We start from the raw sequence: 23,650 nt of genomic DNA, 5'->3' as shown, positions 1-23,650 counted from the left end.
GGCGGCGCGGGGCCGGGCGGGCACCCCCGGGCAGGGTCCTGCGGGCCGCAGCGAGCGCCGGCCGGCGGCGGGAGCCCCGCGGGTTGGCCGTGGGCGGCATGGCGCGGTGCCAGCCCGCTCCCACGCGCCGCTTGTCCCCGCGGGGACGGGGCGGGGCCGCGGCCGCCCCCTCCCGCCCCGCGGCCGCCCCCTCCCGCCCCGCCGCCCTGCCCGCAGCAAAGATGGCGGCGCTGCGGCGGCGCCTGCCCGCCGCTAAGGTGGCGGCGCGGTCACGTGACGGCGCGCCCCGCCCCGCCCGCTGCATGGCGGCGCCGTGAGGCGGCGAGCCGCGGCGGCTGCGGCCCGGCGGGCGGCGGGATGCGGCGGCCGGCGGGCTGAGCGGCCGGGCGGCGATGCGCGCTGCGCCGCGCAGCCATGTCGCGGGTGAGCGGCCCCGGGCCGGCCGGCAGCGCCAAGGAGAAGCGCTCCTTCAGCAAGCGGCTCTTCCGCGGGCGGGCGGCGGGCGGCGGCGCGGGCTCGGCCCCGGCCCCGGCCCCCGCCGCCCCCGCGGCCCCGGCCCCGTCCGGGCGGTCGCTCGGCGGGTTCATGAGCCGCGTGCTGAAGACCCTCTCCACCCTCTCGCACTACAGCAGCGAGCCCGAGGCCCGCGGCCCGCACGCCCCGCGCCTGCCCCCGCCGCAGGCGGCCGGCGGCCTGGGCAGCTGCTTCCCGCCGGGCCCGCCGCGCAGCCCCGAGCCCCCGCCGCGGCCCGCCGGCGGCCCCGAGGCCGTGCCCGGCGTGGCGGGGCTGCGCAACCACGGCAACACCTGCTTCATGAACGCCATCCTGCAGTGCCTCAGCAACACCGAGCTCTTCGCCGAGTTCCTGGCGCTGGAGCAGTTCCGCGGCGGGCCGCCCCCCGCCGCCCCCGGCCCCGCCGCCGCCGGCCCGCCGCCCGCGCCCGGCGAGGTCACCGAGCAGCTGGCGCAGCTGGTGCGGGCGCTCTGGACGCTGGAGTACACCCCGCAGCACAGCCGCGACTTCAAGGTGAGCGGGGCGGCCGGGCCCGGCGGGGATGGCTGCCTCATGTCTTCGAGGCGGGAAGGCCGAGCGCGAGGCAGCCGAGCCAGCCAGGCCTCGTCCGCCCCGGAGCAGCCCGCCGCTGGCCCGCGAGCGCCTTTCCTCCTCGGCGCGGGGACGGCACGGCCCGTCGGTGCCCCTTGCCTGGCCGCCGTGCTCGGGGCTGGCCTCCGTGCGTCGCTCGGCCTGCGGTGGTGGTGACGCCAGAAAACGTGCGTTCCCCCGCGCCGTGCGGGTGCCGCGGGCTGCCCGGCTGCTCCGGTCGTCGGGGCGTGGCGGGGCGTCGTCGCTGGTCCAAGGGCTCACGCGGTGTGAAAAGCCCTCTGGGCTCGCCAGCCGTGTGCCGGTGGCTCTGGAGAGCTGCTCCGGCTTCCCGGCACCCTTCAGGAGAAGCAGACCCCCAGCCTGCGCCCAGTCTGACCGAGTGACGCCGCTGTGTGCCCACGCCATCGGCCGTGGCGGCCGCCCCTCGGCTCTGCGGTTGTCCCCGGGGTGAGCGCCTGCAGTCGGGGCGCTGCCGCTCCATTTGTTACTGACGGTGTTGAAAGCCAGCTGACGGCTCTGCTGCTTTTTACTGGTGAAAGTGTCCATTTTGCTGCTTCATACCTCCATCATGCTGCATTTAGAGAAGTTACGACTAATTATTGTTGCGACACTGAAGCCTGTAGCTGTGAGCGTGCACGGGAGGAGGAAGAGGCTGTTGAGAAGTGTGCTTCCCCCTCTCCCCGAGCACTTGGGACTTTGGGCCCATTTGGGGAATGAGTTGCAGGAGTACGAGGTTGTAACTAACTCGTGTTTAGTACCGTGGCGTTCTCCCTGCAGGAGCTCTTGCACCGCGGTTTGATCCGACAGCAACCGTCTCATGCCCTGCCCCGCCGCGGGCGGTGCGCTCACCCCAGGAATTGTTGTAGCGGAGGGCATGGTCTTTGCACCTGTGGTTTAAAACCTCCCTGCAATGCTTTTGGATGCAATAAGACACAACTGTTTTAAAAGCGGTCCAGGCCTACCTTGCTTCTTGAAACAGTAAGAATATTGTGAAGTTTTATTGTAACAGTGATTCCCTGCCATGTAAAAATGTTTGGCCATGTGAAAGAATGAGAGGGTAGGTGGTAGCTTCCACACCGTTAACTTAAAGACCTTTGCTTTAGGGAAATTTTTCTTGCAGAATGAGTTGGGGAGGGGACGCACAGATGCGTGAAAATACATCAAGAACATAGTTCACACGTTCTCGGGCTCTCTGACTTCAGTTCAGATGGGGTGCGGCAGCAGGTAGAGGCCGCGGGTACCAGCGTCTGCTCTCCCTCGGTGGCTGTTGGATGGTGGGATGTCCGAGAGGCTCCTCTGAGGTGTCAGTGGTCTTTAGCACCCTCGGTCCTGTGGACTGACGCACGGCCGGCACCTCCTCCCCTTGCTTCCCTCGGGTGTTTCCAGGTGGTTGCATCTCACCGCTGCCGTGTGGGGGGTATGCTCTGGGGAGCCTGGCTGTTTGCCTTTGGAGCGAAGGCGCCTGCCCTCTCTCGAGGATGGCTGGTGCAGGGGGCTGCAGGGCGCTGGGTAGGGACCGTGTGTGACTCCGGCGTTTTCAGAAGTGTTTATGGGTGGAGGAGCTCTGGGGAAGCCCATCTGCTCAGCTGGGGTTTCGGTGCGTCCAGTCCTGGCAGCACCATGGGGCACTTGCCTTTATCTTAATCCTTCACCGCTATAGCGGCGTTCCGGCAGGAGAAGAAATTGTGGATTTCTCCTGATTAATAACAGGAATAAAAGGTTGCAAAAGCAGAATTATCTTTTGCCAGTGTAACTGATAAAATCAAAGGGGAAAGCAGACCACTTTCTAGGCCAAGATATGCTGTTTATGCAGTCCTGCAGTAGAGGTGTTCAGATAAGAGTGACAGGAGGAGGAAGAGAAGCAGGTCTGTAGATTAAATTAAGGCTGTGGTTTTTTTATAGTGGAACTTTCTTTGCTTATTTGCAGGCGTCACTAACGGTAAGCCAACACTGTTCTCCTTGTTGTTGATGTAGCAGGAGCCCATCAATCTTCCACCTGCCAGGTCCCCTGGAGGACTTTAAAAAGTGTCTTGCTGTGGGGGATCTTGTCCCAGCAGGTCCTGTTCAGTGCTGCACGATGTCAGCAGCCTGGGTCCGAACGACTTTGTCATTATGTCAAGTACTCGGCAGTTTCCTTACAGGGTACAGGGGTCAATTACTTTTAATAGCAAATTAACGCCTCTAAAGACAGTTAAGTAGCCTGAACCTGCTATTAAATTCAGTGTTCTTAATTAAAATTTTTTTCAGCAGCAGATTTGCACGGTTAATTTAAAGATGTAAACAGCAGACTTAGATTTGAGAAAGGTGAAGATTGGCGTTTTCACTCTGGAAACTGCTGCTTCTCCCCCAAACAAGAAAAACATTCCCCCGAGCTCGTTTTGGGTAGAGGGTGGAACATCCCCTATCTTCATTGCTTTGAGGTTTTTTTTTTGTAAGGGTGAAAAGTGTTTTCAGGAGAGTCAGTCTGTGCTTTTGCTCCAACAGTAATAGCTATTGACAGTAATGTTTATTTGGTAGTCAAAAAGCTCTTTAGTCAGCATGCTTAGAAATCCATGTGTGTTGTTTTTTTTCTTTTTTTCCCTCTTTTGGCACTGAACATAATTGGGCAAAGACACTTCTTGGTTCCTAAATACTTATCTGCAGGCACTAAGCGTATTTTAGGATAAGGGATAATACTTATCCTCTTGCTCGTTCTTATATCTTTTTCTTATCTCTTTTCTTGGGGCAGAGGAAATTATTTTCTAGGAGAGGGTCTCTCTGAGTCCTTGTGAACAGAGGCCTTTGAGGGGCGAGTTTTGGGATGCTCTTTACCCTTAGCTGTTTTTTGTTGGTAGTATTTTCTCCCTTTTTAGGCTCATCTTCAAGAAATGAGCCATCCCATGGGTTCATGAATCGTGTAGTCCTGCTGCTGGAAACAAGGAAAATGCAATTAAAACAAGCGGTTTGTATAAAATGGTTTGCCTCGTAATTGCAGGGCCAAGAGAGAGACTTGCAAGAGAGCTAATGCACGGTGAGGGGAGGTGAAGTGTTCACCCGGCCAGCAGCTAGCACATCATCTCTGGTCAGATCTACTTGAAGCACAAGGATCTCTGCCAGTTTCTGCATTTTAAACCTGACATTTCTGTCTGCCACAAGAAGTTTTGGTTTTTTGGGTTTTTTTAATAATTTTTTTCTTCCCGGGCTGCAGCATGGATCCGTGGGGAGTGCTCTCTAAAGTGTTTGCAATGGCTTATCCTCGGGGCGAGGATCTGCCGTGGAAGGGGCACCAAGGAAGACTTTGGGAGCACTTGCTCTTTGTGACTGAAGCGCAGTGGAAGTTGTGTGTAAAGCTGTGTGTATCCTCTGCTATTCCTGCTGCAGAGGTGTTCGCTGCCCAGGGGCGTGTGCTTTGCTTAGTGCGGGCGCGGGAGGCTGAGCTAGCAGGAGGCAGAGGATGTGGGGAGGCATGTCTTCACCGGAGCTGGAGCGCTGGGGGAGCGCTGGGAAGCGGCTGGGGAGCAGGAGGGCTAGAAGGCTGTAGCAGTAGGAAAAGGTCAGGGAAGGAATTGACGGGGACCTGGAAGCAGAGGAGTTTGTGCCTTGCGTAGCAGCCCTGGGGCTGGGAGCAGGAGGGAGCCCTTCCTGGGGAGACGATACGGGAGCACCGTGGTGGAGGTGATGGATGTTGGTTTTTTGTCTCTGCTTTGGATGACTTTCCTGTTGGTCCTGTGCTCATTTGGAGTTTGTTTTAACAATCGTTTTCTTCCGATTGCTCAGTGGTTTTTATTTTCTTGCCTAAACAGAGCTGCTGCTTTCATAACAAGGGCCAATATTGCAGCTTGTGCTTCCTCTTTCCCCTTTGTGATGGTGTGACAATGGTGACAAACATCTATTGTAGAAGCAGTAGCTGTGCTCCGGGCTTGTTTTTTTCTGGGGAGCTGTCCTGTTCTGCCTGCAGAGTTCCTGGGAGTGTCAGATAGTGTGGACAGAGCACCCTTTGTAACAGGGAATCCGTCTGCAACACTCAGAGGTGATGACGGGGGTCGTAAGCGACAGGGGTTTTTATTTAAACTAAATGGGCTTGAAAAATTGTATATACTTCTGCAAATCCTCTACCTTTGCCTTCCTTGGAGTTCTGATCTCCTGTGGATGATGAGGCTGTTTTCCATTTTGAGGCTTTCTTCATAGCTAAACCAGTTGCGCACTGAAGCATGTCAAGTGTTTAACAAGACCCTTTGTATGCTAGAACTGCATTAATTTCTTTTTTTTTTGTCCTACAAGATGAAGACTGTCTTATTTTATGACCTGCAGTGTGTACAGCAAATACAGTAAAATCATAAGAACTGGATAGAGTTGCACTATCAGAATTAGATCTGAACCCGGAGTGAGTCCCTGTTAGTAGAGCAGGGATAATTGTGCCAGGTTAATAGTGCTGCTTCCATCTTTATTTATTTTTAAACCTCTGTTTAGTGTAAGATTTCATAGTAGCTGCGTGTAACTCCTACAGTTTTGAGGTGCTCATGTTTTGGAAAAGCACTTGGTGTAAATATCGCGCTTGGGACAAGCAGTCGTCAGCTGTGTTGGGCACTTCAGCTCCTCTGAGTTATGAAGGAACTCCTGCAAAGTATCCACATGCTCAGTATCTTTACCTCCTGTTGTGGATTAAATGACAGCCGCTCTCAGCACGGGGCTGCTTGGTGCAGTTTGGGCGTTGGAAGCCTTCAGTCCTGCACTTGGAGCTGTTGGCCACGAGCTCTTCCCCTTGCTAGAGCCCTTGTGCTTTGCTAACAGGGCCACTTGTATGTGAAATGGGATCCCTTGGATCGTGGTTAATTGTCTTGCTCTCGGGCTAGTGCAGCGATCAGTTATTTTATTCTGGACAGTGTTGACTGCTTATTCCTAAAATACTTCTGCGGAGAGCAGACTGTCCTCCCTTTACACAAAGAGATGGAAGAATGGGACATGAAAGAAGAAATGCAAGACCCTTCACCCTTCCTTCCCGGTCCCTCGTCTCTTGGCTATTGGTATTTCAGTTCCTGTGTTCATCTGAAAGGGCTTCGAGTAGGGCCAGGTAATGTGGGATCTTGAAACGCTTGTTCCAGTTCAGTCCCAGTGGTGGCATTGCAATGGGGAGACTTGTCCTAGAGCTTCTCTGGGATTTGGAATTGACATGCTTTACCTGAAACAAAAAGCAAGTTATAAATTTTGTGCGTTGTTACTATGACACCTCTTGATATCATGGGAACACGTTTCTCTCTTCACTGGGATCACAAAGGTCTTTGGCAGCCTTTCCAAGTTAGACATTTCTTTTTTAACGTTAATGATCAATAAGATGCAAGTCCATTATTGTGCGGGGGCTTTTTTTGGTTTTGTTTTACTGTTTGCTTTGTGTCTATTTCCTTACAATTGAGGGATGTTTTTCTTTACTTTTTCCCCCCTCACATAAACCCCCTGAGAAGGGTTTCCTGCAGCAAGATCCTGGTTGCCTTAAAGCAGCAGTCTGATTTACCTGTCAAATCCAAAGACTTTTCTGGGGATTTCTGGGTTATACTTCAAACTTTGATCTGAGCAAGCGCAGCAGAAGGCGGGCGGAGCAGAGAGCCGAGCTGCAGAGTCCGGGTGTCGGACACGGGTTTGCTGAGGGGATTCTGCTGGAGGGGGAAGCAGAAGCGATGTGGGTCTAGGAGACAAGTGGAGGGAAGGGCGAGGGGGAGGCAGGGGAAAAGAGCCCAATGTAGAGCAGCTCTGCGGCCCTGCTGCGGGGTGGCCCTGGGGGCTGACGGCTGGATGGACCCTCTCTGGGGCTGGAAGGGCGACTGTGTGTGGTTGCCAAAACACATCTCCGTCTTCTGAGCTCTGAGGTCCTTATTTCCACACTGCCTCCACAGCAGTACAAATGGTGCAAGTATGAAAACCATGTCATGTCTGGCAACTTGTGGAAGGGTTGAGGGAACGCTTGTTCTTAGGCAGCTTAATTGGATCTGTGAGTTGCTTCGTGCCCTGCTTTGCACGCTGGCATTTATAAATGGCCACGCTTGATTGCGAGTAAACCCATTTCATGCTTCCATCTGAATGCACGACTGCTGCAAAGCACTGCTTTAATGAACTCTTTTGCATATGATTGTCAGTGAAATTAATTTTATTTTGCAGCATCCTTGAAGTGCACGGGGAAGCTCATGTGAGCAGTAGCGATCAGATCCCTGTCTCAGGGGCCCATGCTCTAATTTGGGACCTGAGGCAAAACCTGGAGAGAGCAGGAGAAGCATGGGCGTGCAGCTGGAGCACAAGCTCCTTGGGCTCCCGAGCCCAGCCCTGGCGTCTGTCCACTACACCAGCATTTCTTGCCTCTCCTTTACTGAACCGCTTCACACCTGTAGCATTACCCTGCTCCTTCATCCCTCGCTCTTTTGAATCCCACCGATCGCTCTGCCAGCGTAGCAAGAAAACAAAATCTTTTTGTAGAACAAAATCGTATTTCTGCTGTTTGTAAGGATGAATTCTCCTGGCAGTCGGCACCTACTCCTGGCAGTGCCTTCCAGCAGGCGTGACTGCGCTCCTGCGAAGAGCCTGGGAAGCAGCGTGCCTGTTTGGGAACGCAGCACCCAACAACCCACCTTTTGCGTTCGGGTGCCTTTCCTGCGTGGGAGAGGTGGCTGAGGGGTGCTGGCCCTGGCTGCGAGCCCTCTGCCCGCTCCCACCCTGCTCCGCCGTGTTGGGGAGCTGCCAGCGGCTCTGCCTGCCGGCGCCCACGGGGAGGAGGGAGCACTGTGTGTGCACAGCAACTCTGGAAGGTGTCATCTTGACAAACTTCACTCCTTACGTGTTGAAGAAAGGTGGTTAATCAGGATTAACTAAGGCTTTAGCCTGGAAGGGTCAGAGTAGCTGCTATAGCGCAGGACGGATGTCAGGCAGGGGCTGGTGGGGTGGTGCTTCTTGTCCAGGCTTGTTAAATGCGGTGGAGAACCCGCTCTGGTCCTGGCATGCTGCACTCTGCCGTGCTCCTCTTGGTTTTACTTTTTGAAGTGGAATAATAAATGGCTGTGCTTATTTCCCCTGCTGCAGCAGGCAAGGGCCTGGCTGCATGGAGAGCCATTCTGCGCCGGCCCCGGGGATGGCTGCCGGCCCGTGGAGCCACTGTGCTCTCCCGCGGGGTGCTGCCTCCAGAGCCCCAGCACCTCCCAGCTGCCCTGCGGGGCAAAGGGGGAGCGTTTTGACCTGCCCTGGCTGCTTTGACAGGCCTGCTGTCTTCAAAATTCCCTTTTTCTGCCTTTTGGAGAGCTGTGGTAAAACTCAGCCAGTGGAGATCTGGTCTGTCCCGGGCTGGGCCAGCGCCTCGTCCTCGGTGCTGGACGGGAGGCAGGCGGGCAAGCCCTGGGCTGGTGCTGAGCTGGGGGTGGGTGAGCCCAGCTGTCCCTCCGCAGCAGCGCTGGGCCCTACGCGTGCAGGGCGATGTTGCAGAGGCTTTCTGCCGCCAAATCCCTGGCCCTGCCAGTAAGGGTGGGCTGCTGGGTGTGCCGCTGTGCCAGCGCTTTGCGTGCTGCTGCGGGGAGGCAGCCGGCATCGCTGCGAGCCTCGGTGGAGGGGGGAGGCTCATTGCTCTGAGTCTCCCTAGTTTTCTTTTTTTTTTCTGCTGTGTGCAGCCTGCAGCAGCTGAGCCAACGTGTCCTGAGTGCTGGAAGCCGTGCGGGTCTGTTGGCAGCAGCCAGCGGCAGGGTCCTGGCCAGGAAGGAGCGTAATGGTCCCCGCTGGCAGCCTCCCTGCTGGTGCTTTCCCGTGGGCGAAGGGTCACTGCTGGCCTTGGCTCTGTCCCCGGGCCTGGGGGTGAACAGAAGGTCTGAACTGCACTGTTTCCCAGGTAGTGCTTTTCCCAGAAAAGAACATCTCACTTCAGAGAGGGGAAATTGCTGTTTCTGTGTGTGAGCGGAGGGAATAATTTAGATAAACACTCTTCGTGAGGTGTCTGCTGTAGAAGTTGCCCAAACACAGAGCTATGTCTGTGGGTTTAAAAAAGAAAAAATAAAAATCTGGTTGAGCATAACTTGATGATGTTCAGTGAAAGATAAAGAATAGCCTTTCTTTCTTGCTCACATGTGCTATTGTGTCAGGTCTCTAATGAGCTGGCTTCATCCGTTCACGTACAGAAACCTTTCCACAGCTGCTTCCTACCAGGGGCACTCTGGAAAATAGCAGACTGACATTTTTCCTTTAGTTGTCTTTGTGATCTGGAACAATAACAGCACCAAAGGAGAGGCCAGTAGTTCAGCTATGTTTGGCTTTATTTATTGCATCTATTTAGAGCGATAGATGAATGATTATTAAACTTTCAGTGGGTTGATAAAAATGATAATGTCTTTGCCATAAATCTGCTTTATAGACGGACAGGGACTTGTTTGGTTATAGGGTGCTTGCATTAGGGGGCTAGATAAGTGTATGCGATCGATGTGAAATTATGATTTTCCCCCTCGTATCTCCTCTGATGGTGCCACTTCCATTCAGGGTGCCTGCATGCCGGTGCTTGCACATCTGGGGGAAGGGAGGTATCATTCCTTCTGCCAAACTCTTAGGGGATGAGCTGAGGAAAGGGGCTGGAGGCGCATGGCTGTACAGTCGTGGAAAGGTGTTGGGGAAGGAGCTTCGGCGACCGCTCCTGGTGTCCCACATCTGAAACAGCTGCACCAAAATAATTCCTGACCTGTTCTTAATACCTTCTGGTGGTGGATGGAGTCTGTTCAGATGCGCCGCCTGTACTTACAACAGATTCAGATTAGGGGCAGAGGATTAAAGGCTATGGGGGGTTGGTAAATATGGTGTTTTTAATGTGTTTTTATGTGGTTTTGAAACCAGTAGCTTCTTAACTCTGTATCTGCAGCTGGTTGCAATTGCTGTTGCTTTACTGCAGGGGGTTCAGCATAAGCAGGACCAGCAAAACGGGGTGTTGTCTTCTCTTACTTGATGAGCACAAGAAGAGAGAAAGTCTGAGGTTGTGTTTTGACTTATACCTGTCCTTGTGCAAAGTAATCTTTCTGCAGCCTGGGGGGCTGAGCAGGTATCTTGGTGAGGGGGTGCTGCAGTCGTGGCCTCATCTAAACCGGGGTTTCTGCCTGAGCTGGGCGGGTGTCGCCCGGATTGCACTGCTACAGACCAAGATGAACTTCCTTAGCCCTGCGCTGAGAGGAGGCCAGAGCACGCTCCAGAGCACGGGCAGGGCCCGCTGCAGCCGGGTGGCAGCTGATGAGCTGGAAGGGGAGTCTCAGAAAATAAACACAAAGAGGTTCAGGGTGGACGATGCTTAACGATGAGATACTTGCTTGCTTTGTCGTCTTGCCCATCAAACGTTATTGGAGCTGTTCAGGAATTGCCGGTCTGGCTTGCCAAGAGGTTGCAGTCCCCCGGCTGTTGCGCAGGGCTGTAGGGTCCCCACCGCTTGTTCATATAGCCCGCTGCCCTCGGCCCGAGCGAGGGGGCTGGCGTTGGAGACAGGGACGTGTGTGGGGCTGTATTTGACTGCTGAGCCATCTAGTTGAGTGGAGACTGCGCTTTAGGAGTTCCTGGTGTTTCTGTCAAATTGTTAAATTGTTTATTTGAGTCAGCGCCTTTATCTCTCGCTTGGATTTAATTGTGTTCCTTCGTACTGACTGTTCTGCACTGTGTCTGTTGCTCCTCCTTTATGCCTTGCCTGCCTCGGATTGCTTTGCTGACCCAACATCTCGGAGTGTTATCGGGGGGAAGGCACATAACATGTCACAGAGCAGCGGATCCAGAGGTTTAAGTAATAACAAACCCACTTGTAGCAGTGATGGCAGGAAGCACGAGTAATGCTGGGAACACGCTGCTATTGCTGGAGTGTTTTTGTAGCGGAGCCTCTTGTGAGGGAATTGCATCTGATATTTTGTAGTGCTTCCTGAATCACTTCAATATCTTGTGATCTGTCTCCACAGGCAGCTCTTTATCCTTGGTCCACTCAGGCTGTGAGAGTGTCAAGGAAATCAGAACAGTTATCATGGAGATGGTTCTGCGACGAGGAATGACATAGAAACAGCCCAAGGCACACGGTTGTTGCGAATACCTGGGGTTTGCTCTGCTGTGGGGTGTTAAGGGCTTGTGTGGCTCGCTGTAGGACGACACATCACCAGGAATGCATGTCAGTAAAAGCCAGTGAGGGTCTAGACTGGAGTGATGTGCTGGTGACACTGAGAGGGGCAATAAGAAATACTAGCCTGGATTCCTGAAGTCCTTACGTATGTCTGTTTCCATACAGAAGCCCCCCACGCCCTCTTTTTGACTTGCAATACCAGATTCGCTTCCTCCTAGCAATACTAAAGACCCTTTTATCTTCAACTCTGTCTAGACTAGGACTTGAAGTGCAGTGGTAGCACCTGCTGGCTAACTTCACTGAAACAAACGGGACCAGATAAGGCAGCCGGCTCTTAGCATGCTGCCTGGAAAGCGTTAATGCTGGCCTGATGATAGCATACCTTTTTATATCTTAGTGCAGAGAGGACCATAGGCTGCTGGGGGCAGGGGGGGTGTGTTTCAGCACCTCCCTTTCTCTTCGCCCTCTTCGGTCAACTTACTGCTGAGAAGAATGAGCTTGGTCTTGCTGCAACCTGCTCTGCCTTTGGAGCCCTCCTCCCTCAGCGGTGGTACTGGACATTGTCAGCGTGCTGAGCTGGGTGCAGGAGGGAACGGGAAGGATGAATAAGGCCGTTAAAAGGCAAGTGTGTTACTGTGGAGGCGTGGATAGCAGTTCTAGAGAAAAGATGTAGTGACATAACCACTTAAGACTGGACTAAAATCTGTGCTTTGCACTTCAGTGATTGATTTTCAGTTTGGAACTTGACCCAGTAATTTAAGAGCTAAATTTAATTTTCAGTGCAATTTTTTTGAACAAAGATAATGTTTGCAAAGGAAGTCTCCACATGTATGTCTTAAATTCTTCCCTACACCATTGTCTGGGTGCGTTCAACTAAACACAGCTGCTGTGAATATCAGCCTTCTCTCCTTGGAATATTAATTTTTCCTAATTCTAGATGAGCCACTACATCCTGTCAGCAGCGGCTGACTGTTAGTTCGACCATGGACTCAAGTAGTGGTGTCGTGGGGCTGGAAGGGCGACCAGCTCCAACGCCCCTGCTCGAGGTCTGGGGAGCGGTGCTCCTCGAGGTCTGCCGCTGGGCCCCGCTGGTATCCAACAGCGAGGAGCTGCCTTGTGAGCGCCCTAAGATGAGTCAGTCTGGAGCTTTCTTAAAAATAAGAGACGGCATGGTGCTCTGATTGAGAAACTAGTGTTCCATAAATCTAACAGGACAAGTATAAGGCTGGGAATTGTAATAAAGTTGGTGGGAGTGGGACCCTGTGCCGCGGTATTCAGCTGAAGGATGCGAAGGAGAGCTCTGGTTATGAGAGCGTCTGTGGTCTAGGCTGGTTGATGTCAGCTGGTGGAACGACAAGGTTGTGTCTGTAGGGGTGACTCAGGGGTGGTGGGTTTCTAGCACGGCTAAACTAGGCTTCTCTAGGTCGTTGCTGTCTTGTCCTGGTATCTGCTGGGTGAATGTCGAGTCTCTAGGTATCAGACCAGGATCTGCAGGTCTGTTCACTGTATTTTCAGGGGTTAGCGTTAAATTTTGTAAACCGGTGCAACACGAATAATTTGCTAGGCTTTCTGCTGAAGGAGGGTAAGAGGTATCAGGCTGATACCTGACGAGGCTTAAGATCATTTTTCGGATCATGTTTTGTCACTTTTTTCCTGCCAGTGGATCTTGTTTTGCTTAATGGGAACTAGGAGCGGAGAAGGCTGTTTGGTCCCCTTTAATCTCTGAGTCCCTACAGACTACTTCAGATTTTTCTCCCCAATAAATTGGCTTGCAGCAGCATCCCAAGCTTGTGTTATGGCGAGCACCAAGCAGAGGTGTGCTGGGCTCCCATCTGTGTGGTGCAGAGGTGAGCATTCGCTCTGGACCGCTGCTTGTTTAAAACTTTGTTTATATATTTTATGTGGGAGGGTGCTGGTCCCTGTGCAGGCGAGGGCAGTAAATCTGTTGTCAGAAGAGCTTACACATATGTAATGAGAGCAGATTATTTCTGTTTTCCCTTATTTTGCTGCCTTGAGGCAGGCGGACAGATTATAGAGGTTAGAGAGTATATGTTTATCAGTCCTTTCCTTTCCTTTTTCATCACCCCCCCCCCTCCCCCCCTTCTGGTGACCCCATTTTCTAGAGGGATAAAGCGAGCAGCCCAACCTCATTTCTCAAATCTGTTGCAAAGTCTGATTAGGGAAATGGAGGAGCTCTGGTACCGTCAGCCTGTGCAGCCTGGCCCCTCTCGTTGCTCCCCGGGGTGGCTGGTCGGCTGCAGCCTTCCCGCGTGGTTCTTGCCCTGCAGGTACAGCCTGGTCTCTGCTGGTGCCACTGCCCCTTTTTGGGGACCCTACTCAAACAAGTTCAAGTCCCATGTGAGCACCTTCTGTCTCTCCGCAGGTGTACTGAAGGACATAGGTGCAGCACATCCCCAACAGGATTGCTTTTCCTGGTAGTATGCAGCACGGGAAGGTTGGGGAATAGCTGCGCGACTGATGTGAGCTTTGCCATGAGCCTATTTCTTACAAAGAAGAGCCTGATATTGACTTTGTGGTTAAAATTGGTGGAGTGGGAGCGTGGGGGTGGCTGACCTGTGACCAGGCATTAGATGAATGTCCTGCCTGTTTCATGAGCAGCGGGAGGAGCAGGCTGGCTCTCCTGGCTGCAGCCCGGTGCCTCCTTGAAGAAGCAGAACGTGCTGGCTTTTCTACGGCAGTGGTGGCGTCTGCTGCTCGGGAAGGAGCTCAGGCTCAGCTGCCAGGGTCAGCCCCCCATGGCACATTACTCCAGAGAGTATTCCTGCTGAATGCAGATGCTGGTGCCTGGCTCCTGTCCTCCAGAGCCTGTGCCATGTCCCCCGGTGCACAGCGATGAGTGCTGGCTGGCCATTCGGGGGGTGTTGTGGAGGTAAAAGTGAGATCAGAGAGCTGGAGCAGAGAAAGCGTTTCCTGATGTTGGTTGTTGGTGAGGAAGATGCCCTGCCAGACCCTGCTGTGGGCTCCCGTTGACTTTTTGAGGAGGAGGAGGAGGAGACGTCCTGAGGAAGGGGTGCACGTGGCCCGGCTGGAGGGCTCAGTGCAAACTTCAGTGTTATGAAAAGCGTCCCCAGAGCTGCAGGGAAAGGATAAATCTGCCAAGTGCAGATTTCAGTTGCTGGTGAGCTTCAAGCCCTTCCTGTTTGTGTCCGGAAGAAAAACAGGTTTGAGCAAATCCCTTGGGTGTGCTGGTGTCCTTCTGAGACGGCTTTTCTGGAAATTCAAGAGCAAATTAGATGCATCCCCCAGGCTCTTAGCACGTATCCAAAGTAGTGCCAGCTGTGTGCATGGCACCTGTGGCTGTCTGAGTCCTCCCTTGTTTGGAGTTTGCCGGTCCAGCAGCACCCATCAGGTACCGCGCTGCTCTGGCGTCAGTCGTTGTGTGACGCTTTGGTTCCTTGTGCTTGCTCCAGCTGGAGGGAAAGCTGCATCTGGATGGCTGGGACAGTCGTTCATAACTGTGTGCAATGCCAGTGCAAACTGCGCTTTTCCTCCTGCTCAGTGGTCTGTCCCAAGCAAGCTTTCTGTTTCGGGTAGTGGCAATAGAAGATGGTATTTAGGATGAGCAAGTTGTGCATCGTGGATACTTGATACCTAGCGGAGAAAATTACATGGCGACTGTAGTGCTTACGTGCTTAAGAGAGTGTCTGAGGCAAAGTAAGTGTGCTCTACCTGCGTGTTATTGGGACGATCAGTTTGTAGAAGCATCTGCAGTTTTGATGTACTGATTTTGCCTGATTCCTGGAATTGGATACCTATAATAGCACAGAGCATCTGCATCTAGGTTTTGGGAAATCTGTTACCTCACCAAAGCAGGAATGGGCTAGACAGGGTGAGTGGACATTGGGAGACAAATACTTGTTTTGCTTCAGCTTAAACAAATATATTTTAGGAAACGAACAGTTTCAGACCCTGTGGTACATGGATACATATGATTAAAAATATCCTTCACTCTGTGTTAGCATGGGAAATACTGCCTGTCGTTGTCAGTGGATTGAAACGAGCTTGCCTCACTCTTGACCTAAGTGAAAGTATAGTAGGTTGATTGTTTTGGTGCTCATCTCATCTGCTTGAGTCCCACGTTTGCTATAAATGTTTCTGTTTAAACAATGATGCAGTTCCTCTCTAACCACTGCCGTGACCCCTCTGGTCTGTTCTGAGAGCAGGTGGCAGTTTCTCTGCCCAGCAAGGCATCAGCTGCTGCTTTAACTCGCGTTGTGCGGAGGGTCCCGCACGCGATGGTACGTCCTGGCCTGTCCCCAGGTGGTATGGGAAGGCAGTGCCCCATCCAGAGCTGTCGGCAGTCCCTTGTTTTGAGTGCGCTGTTAACTGTGCCTGTCTGATTGTCGGGGCTCGGTAAAGGGAAGAGCTTGATTCTTGTGCTTTTGCTGTATGCCATCTCTGTCTCTCTGCAGAACATTGTGTCCAAGAACGCTATGCAGTACCGTGGGAATGCCCAGCACGATGCGCAGGAGTTCCTGCTTTGGCTTCTAGACAGAGTCCATGAAGATCTGAACAATGCAGTGAATTACAGCGGCATGCCTCCGCTCAAGGTAAGGGATTTTGCTGGGAGCCAATGTGGGAGAGTAGCTGTAACTTTGCATACCGTCTTTCTTTTTAAATTAGATTTACGTGTTGGCTTCTCAACTCTGATAGTTTGTATGGAACAAAAACCTGGGTTAAAATACTGTTTGTTTCTGGCCATGTGAACGTAACTAGCCATGTCACTAATCCCTGGCAAGCGCTCCCCAATACAAGCATTTGTGAATGGTCACATACTGCTCTGCGAGAGCCGGGAGGCAGTACCGGGGAGGGACTGCCAGACATCATCTGGTGTGAGATCCCTGCCTTTCCTTGGGCTGCCCTGGCTACCTCACATTCCTGCTAACCACCTCTGAGCAGAGCGCACTTGTTGTTTAAAAATCTTATGACACTTTTCTGGTGGTTGTGGGCAAGGAAGGCGCAAGTTTGACAAGGAGTACTGGAGCCATCTAATGTGGGGCACCTCCACGCTTGGATGTGCTTCTAGGGTTTATTCTTCTATTTTAGCCACCGCTGGAGGATGACGTGCTGCTTGAGGGACCAGCCTTTCCAATCAGTAGTACTTTTGTGCAGGAACTCTTTCAAGCCCAGTACAGGTATGATATTTTGTAAATTTTGAGGCATTATTGCATGTATTGGTGACCCCAGTATAATTCTGCCCTGACGCTAGCTCCCAGTACAGTTGAGACTGGTGTCATTGTGTTAAGAGCTGTTTCTGAATTCCTGCTGAATGAAGTCTGAACTAAGATCTTGCTCCAGAGGAGAGAGAGAGTCTCACTACTTCTAATTTGGTATATTCTGTGAAAATCTACGGTATACGCCACCTCTTCACCTGCTCTGATGCATCCTGAAAGCAAGTTGGTGCTCAATGGAGTAAAGACTCGGGACGACTCAGGGCTGTGAGGCGTACCCTGGCTGTTCAGAGGCGAGAGCCTGTGGCAATCTGGAGGTGCCTGGAGGCTGCTGGGGAGTTACGGATCCCAGATGTCTTGCAGAGTTCCTGTTATCTGGCACTTGGGAATTCTCAGCTGAATCTTTCACTGTCCCTTCAGGGTTTTCCCATGGGTTTCCCATACTTCCTGGGAAGGGAGCTTTCTAGTTTCAGCAGTAATACAAGAAAACAACCTAATTTCCACTGCTTCTCGATGGCTTGTATCTGTGCTGCTATAAGAATTTTAATTGCTGGGCTTTCTCCCCGATATTTGCCAAGGCTTCCTTTGCAAAGGAGAAGCCTTAAGCCTGGTATAAACATGAAGCCAGTGTAAGGTGCAGGTTAATGCTGAATGTGAGATGTATTGTCTGGAGTTTTTCCCTTCTGGGTAAGAGAGATCTGTACACCTGCAGTGCAGACTGTCGCCGTCTCTTTCCCCTCACTTCCCTTCTCTTCAAAGAGAAAATCCTTCCAGGTCTTCCATGTTGGAGCTACTGTTGGTGAATTATTAATTTTGCAGCGATGTTTATTAAAAGCCAAATTCAGTGACTGGAGTGAAGTCTCTTCCTTGCATGCCCTGTAATGAACTTTGAGACTAATTACTTTAAAAGGGTCTAGAAATCAGGAGTCCATCACTTACAGCAGCTATGTCTATACAGCCTCTGTGCAGAGCTGCTCTGTACAGAGAAAGAAGAGTAGAAAGGGGCAGCCAGGTTGACATGTGATGGCTGTTATTTGTGATTTGATGAATTATCCATTCCTGATGAAATGAGGTATAACTCCGTCCCATTATTGATATTCGTACTAGGTCCTCTCTGACGTGCCCTCATTGCCAGAAGCAGAGTAACACCTTTGACCCTTTTCTCTGCATCTCTCTGCCGATTCCTTTGCCTCATACACGGTATGTAACTGTCTTGAACTCAATGTTGGCTGTTTCCCATGCATATATTGTTGCTTAATATGCTACAGAAGGAAGAGAGATGTCAGCAGAATCTCTCCGGTAAGTCCTTAAAAAAGATAGATAGGACCATATGGGGCTTCAATTTTTTGCTTTGCAGGTAAATTGGAAAATTGAGCCTTTTACATGTTTCAGAATGGCCCTTTGCCCCCACCCTTAACTTCCTATAGAATTAATTTTGGGGAGAAAAAACCAAATCTTTGATTCAGGTAACCAAAATATTCTGCTTTTGACTTAATTTATAGCATTTTAATACTGAAAAGGGGAAAAGGATGAAACACTTTTTTTTTTACTTTCTTTAGAACAGTCTCACTGATCACTCCAACTTCAAAAAGCGAAGTTAAAAGCTTTCCTGCAAAATGTTTTGCTTTTTTTGAAAGGCAGCTGTTGCCAATAAAGAAAAAAGCTCCAGGGAGAAGAAAAATCCAGATAAAAAGTTCAGAGCAAAGATAAAGAGATGCACAGCAAAACTACCTGTTGTATAAATAAGCAACTCCTTCACCTGATGTTTTGGACGCAGGAAACTTGTACGGGTTCAAGAAGCAATGGAACAAAGTAATGAAAGGCCATGTCTAATATGATGATGTCACGTTTGGTTGAGCAGTCCCTGCTCCACCACCGCGTGGAGGCTGAGTGGGCTTGCCAGGGAAGGTGTAGGTAGGCTAGCTGCCCCACTCTTCCCCAGGCAGTACTTCTGGCTGCTGGGGAGGCAGGGTCGAGTGTTGAGAGCCAACCTGGAGCAGCTGTTCCCAGCAGCAGCTCTCTCCGAGTGCTTTAAGGTGCTGCCTCGGACTGTCCTAAGCTGCATTACAGGATCCTTGTTGGAAAATTACAATTGCCTTGTAGTAGAGAGTTTTGTTTTTAACTTTGTGGGGCTTCTTTGAGAAGGCTTTCTGCTTGTGGGAACAAGTAACACCAGTCCATGTAGTAAGAAAGGAGTCTTTGGAAATCAAATGTATTTGCCGGTCTGTGGCCAAGCGTAACTCCAGTGTGAGGTGGATCGGGACTGCTGAGACGGCCCTGTAGCTTATGGGCAGCCTGGATGCAGCCAGGTTGGGCTGACTCTGTTCAGGGTACTGCCAGGACATGCCCAGCCCCAGCAGTGCCTCCCGTGCTCTCCGCAGGCCGCTCTACATCACCGTGGTGTACCAGGGGAAGTGCTCTCACTGCATGCGGATCGGGGTGGCAGTGCCCATCTCTGGAACGGTGGCCAGGCTGCGGGAGGCTGTCTCCTCAGAGACCAAGATACCCACGGAGCAGGTAACGGGCTGGTCTCGTCACCCGTGTGCCCTGCCTTCAGCCGGAGGGAGCACAGAGGCTTTCATCCCATGTTGGATATGTAGGAATTGAAATTCGCTGCCCATGATTGAATGGGGGAAGCAGGGTGGTGGTGATCTGGATCATGCTCTCCCTGTGCATTGACTTTTTGAAACCTAGTGATGTTGGGATAGCCATCTGTGGAGTGTGCAGACCTTCTGCCTGATCACCCGGTGATTCGTGCATGCTGGCAGTGAGGGAACCATTGGGCACCTATGAGGAACTCCTCTGTAGGAAGACCTTCAAGAAAGCTGTCGGATCCCACCAAAACCTCTTCCACATACTGCCTTTACCCCAGCTTTTCCTTTACGGCAGTCCTTTTCCCTCTTCCTTGCTCCTTGTTTTGAGGAATGTCCTCTTGTAGCAGGAAAATCCCAGTTGAGAGATGGGGCAGCTCAGCTGGACCAGACATGGGTGGTTTAATGGGTTCTGGTTTGCTTCTGCTGACTCTAGATTGTGCTGACGGAGATGTACTACGATGGGTTTCATCGTTCCTTCTGCGATACTGATGACCTGGACACCATTCACGAAAGCGACTGCATTTTTGCCTTTGAGACTCCAGAGATATTTAGGCCCGAGGGTATCCTTAGTCAGAGAGGTAAGTTGATAACTCTGCTTAATGCCCACCTCAGGTGACTAGGTGAGGGAGGCTTGTTTTGGAAAAGGATATACTTGAGAATAAAAGTCCTACAAGTAGTTGATGTTCTGGTGTATTGATTTCAACTCTGACTTTGTCCAGACTCATTCCAGCAGACTTAATGGTGTTGTCAGCCGGGAGGCTATCAAGAAGCGATGTACACTCCTTTCTTCCTCTTCCCAGGGCTGATTCTGCAGGCCAGGCTGGCTTAATGTGAAATCTTGTCAGGCTTAATTTAAAGATCTGCTAGGGACCAGATGAAGCCACTGAAATTGTGTTATTTAAAATCAGATTGCCAGTGATGAATAAACAGTCTCGGGAATGAACAAACACTTTCTCTTTCAAAGCTGAAAAAACTCAGCTTCTCTGCATCTCCCTCTCAGTGAAAGGCAATAATTGCATCCTGGGTAGACGGAGCGTAATCAAAGGCAAATTTTATTATTGGAAGTAACAAGTAGGGTTTCTGTCACTTTAGCTTTTCTTGCGGGCAGACAAAGCTATGAGTACTTGTAGAAATTACTGTGAAAAATCAGTTAGGTGAGCACTTGCATATAATTTCTTTCTGTAAAGAAATAGTCACTATGTAAAGTAATTGGTCTTTGAAGCCTTCATACAAGTAATAAAAATGGTCTTGATTCCATACTGACTTGCTCCTCTGCAGCTGAAAGATGGTTTCTTGAGGGGGCGTCAGGGCACTAAAGGCAAATGACACAAGATGTTTCCTTTCTCCTAATTTTTCAGGAATACGTGTGAACAATAACCTGAATAACTTGAAATGTGGCACTGAGCACTCTCGAACAATACCTTACTCTCAAGGAACAGCAAAGTCTGGAAAACTGGAACAGTCCTCTACTAAACCAGCAGCAAACGACAAGATCGTCTTGCTGGTGTGCAACAGAGCGTGCACTGGACAGCAGAGCAAAAGGTGACTGGCAGCTTCACAGTTAGAGTTACTCTTCTGGCTGCTTCTTTAATTGACCTGGGTTTTACTCACCATGTAGTGAAAACACAAGGTGAAGGAGCGACAGCTTGTTTTTCTAGCTTGCATTAGGTGCTGAAGAACATGTTGATCAAAAAACGTTAATGAATGCAGCAAAATATTCCTTATTTTGGTGAACTTCAAACAGTCCAGTGTTAGTGGAAAGTGGTGAATGCAGACCAGCGGAAAGGACATACCACGTCTCTGTAGAGCTGTCTGGTTTCAAAGAGCAGCAAGCATGTCTGACCAGATCCTGTGATGTGTGGCAATTTTTAATTGGAGTGCAAACAGTGGGTGGGGGGAAATGAGAAACGACCATGGCAAAGGCATTTGTACCAACCGTGGACTGAGAACTATCAGCCGCTGAAGTTTGTTTCACAAAAAGTTATCCCAGCCAGGTTGCAAAGCTCTGCAGCCTGAAGCAAGCCGCTTGAGCACAGAGCAGGGCTGCAGCCTGTTAAAAAGGGCCCTCTGCATGGGCAGCCGTAACAGCGTTTCCTCAAAGTTAAGCCCCTCTCCTGTGGAGACAAGTTTTTAAATGCCTGGTTTCTGGGGAGTTTCATCCAAAGCATGCCGAGCTCCGTAGATGGTTGAGTGAGGAGGAGAGTGGCACTGTCAGAGTTTGGGGATCCGATTGCTGGACAGAATAATCTTTTAATTGCTCCCTCAAATGCTACTCCTTCCTCTAGGTTTGGCTTGCCCTTTGTGTTGCATTTGGAAAAAACAATAGCTTGGGATATTCTGCAGAAGGAAATTCTGGAGAAGATGCAGTATTTCCTGCGGCCTGCAGCCTGCATGCAGGTGAGGCAAATGGTTCGTCCGTTTTGAGACTTCCAGCTCTGTGTGACGTGAACTAAAGGGGAAGCCAGTTACCTGGAGCGATAAACATGCACACGCTGAACTGATGGCTTCCCAGTATTTCTTTGTGCAATAATGTCCAAGTCTGGTATTCCACCTCTTTGGTGCTTTTGTCTATTTGCTGGAAGGTACAAGTAAGATTAGGCTGATCAGGTGAAGAAATTGCATGCTTCACTTCCTTCCTTCCCCCCAAGAAATACTTGAGAGATTAGTGCTGCTGTCTGCACTGGAAATCCACTGGTTGGTGGTGTTTGCCTAAAAGAAAAGCTGAAACGTTTGCTTAGTGACTGCGTGTTTCTGATGAGAACGCCCTCTGAGAGCAGAGGGGTGAAGAGGGGTGTCTCCTCTGGTCATCGTAAAGGAGTTGTTGGGAACAAAGCCTCAGTTGCTGTACCTCACCCCTCTGTTAGCTGCTTGGCGTAGGCATATTTGAGACCTTGTGCATTTGCTTTCTCATGTAAAACACAAGTCCTAGGATAAAGTATGTGTCAGCTGGTGCTGAGAGCAGGTTTGCACGTAGGTAAATTGGGTTTGAGTCACTGAGATGGCTTCTACTCTCTTTGCAGGTTTGCCCGTTCAGCTTGCGAGTGGTCAGTGTTGTGGGCATAACGTACTTGCTACCTCAGGAGGAGCGACCCCTCTGCCATCCAACAGTGGAAAGGTGGGTTAGTCCCCGTTCCCAGGAGCGGAGAGAGGTTTGTCAGCTGGGAGCTCAGGGTGTAGCCATACAGAAAGGGACAGTCTTGGTGTGGATGTGGGGAATGGACTTGACAGGCCTGAGGAGCAGGGAAACGACTGAGTGTCCTCAAGAAGCTGTGTGAGGATTGCTCAGTTGTGTGTCATGCCATCTGGAGTCTGTCCTCCTTGGAAATGGAGATGAGAATGAAAGTGTTACTCCCCCCATTTTTTAAATTTTTTTTTAGTGACTGTTATTCTTTAGAAATTTTTGTAGATGCCTGTTCTGTAAATAAATGTACATTTATTTACAGAATTAATGTACTTGAGTAAATGCAGTTTGCCAGCTTTGCCATGTTCTTTGCTGTATGAATTCCTTTTACTCCTTTGCAAACTTGAGCTGTGTGGGAGTGGAGGAAGGATGAAGGGCTAGTGGAGAGAAGTTATATGCATGTAAAAGATAACGTAGGCTTCAGATTGAAAGGTGGTCTAACTTCTGTCTGCTCTTCTCTCCAGGGCATTGAAGTCATGTGGACAGGGGGGAACTGCTCATGTGAAATTAGTGGTAGAATGGGACAAAGAAACTAAAGATTAGTAAGTATGACGTAGAAAGCCTTAAAGTGTGTTCCCCTTGAGAGCAATGCTTGTGGCCAGCTTGGCTCTGTGTGAATTGTGCACCCTTCAGCAAACGTGAGACCCCTCGGAAACTCCACCCCGTGCCCTGGGGCCCTGTCTGCAGGGACAGACTGGGGCTGGGTGCACTGGACTTGCTCCGAGTTGGAGTCCTTTTCTCTGTAGTCAGGGTTTTGCATTACAGAGCAGGCATCCCACCTGTGGCTCCTTCCCCCACAAATCATATTTGTGTGAGAAAGTTTGTGGGCAGTGGGTAGCTGCTTCTGTCCGACATAAACTGGAGCGGGTGCCCGCTGAAGCTGTTTAGCCCTGTGTTCAGTTGTGTTGCCCTGGTGGGATCTCTTGCCCCTCAGCTCTCACTCACGTGCAGCGGGACAAATCCAGGAGAGCGCTGCTGTTTGTACCTTTAGGATGGCTCCTCGGCAGCATGGGGAGCGGGTGGATGCGCTGGTAAATGTGTTGTCTCCCTGATGCAGCTTGTTTGTGAATACGGAAGAGGAGTATATTCCGGACTCCGAAAGCGTCCGTCAGCAGAGAGAGCTTCATCATCAACCTCAGACCTGCACTTTATCTCAGTGTTTCCAACTGTACACCAAAGAGGAACAGGTAGGGAGAAGACCGTATAGCAGCCAAGACTCAGAAGGTCTGGCGGGTCCACATGCTGCCTGAACTCCCACACTCAGCAGAGTAGCTGTTTTCTGCAAACACTGATTTGTTGAGACAGGAGAACAAATTTGTTACACAACACTAGTCACCAGTCCTGCTAACTGCGGGGTTTCTCTGCAGTGAGGAGAAGGTTTTGGAAGGTACTGCTTTTGGGGTTTTTGCCCCCCAGATGTTGATATGAGAACTTACTCCTCTGTTCTACAGGTTCCTCCCCGTGAAATAGCAATGTCTTTTTCTGTCAAACATTATAAAGGGTTAGA

General features: G+C 51.1%; 1 protein-coding gene across 4 annotated transcripts in view; it reads left to right on the top strand.

Annotated features, from left to right (window-relative positions):
* The first annotated feature begins 349 nt into the window (after positions 1-349).
* USP31 (ubiquitin specific peptidase 31) overlaps positions 350-23,650 on the top strand; it is a 36,028-nt gene continuing 12,727 nt past the window's right edge. For all 4 annotated transcript variants that reach the window (XR_012044904.1, XM_072877852.1, XM_072877851.1 and 1 more), the window contains exons 1-11: positions 350-1,026; positions 15,610-15,747; positions 16,244-16,332; positions 17,476-17,568; positions 18,750-18,885; positions 19,396-19,540; positions 20,321-20,504; positions 21,248-21,359; positions 21,983-22,077; positions 22,608-22,685; positions 23,201-23,330. Coding sequence is in view for 3 of the 4 variants with exons in the window: in XM_072877852.1 (XP_072733953.1) it covers positions 415-1,026; positions 15,610-15,747; positions 16,244-16,332; positions 17,476-17,568; positions 18,750-18,885; positions 19,396-19,540; positions 20,321-20,504; positions 21,248-21,359; positions 21,983-22,077; positions 22,608-22,685; positions 23,201-23,330 (1,812 nt within the window). In the remaining variant the exon portion in view is untranslated. The remainder of the gene's footprint in view (positions 1,027-15,609; positions 15,748-16,243; positions 16,333-17,475; positions 17,569-18,749; positions 18,886-19,395; positions 19,541-20,320; positions 20,505-21,247; positions 21,360-21,982; positions 22,078-22,607; positions 22,686-23,200; positions 23,331-23,650) is intronic.

The sequence above is a fragment of the Ciconia boyciana genome, chromosome 13 (genome assembly GCF_034638445.1).
Source record: "Ciconia boyciana chromosome 13, ASM3463844v1, whole genome shotgun sequence".
NCBI classification, from domain to species: Eukaryota; Metazoa; Chordata; class Aves; order Ciconiiformes; family Ciconiidae; genus Ciconia; species Ciconia boyciana.
The sequence above is the reverse complement of the archived record's forward strand: the minus strand, read 5'-3'. Positions and strand labels throughout refer to the sequence as shown.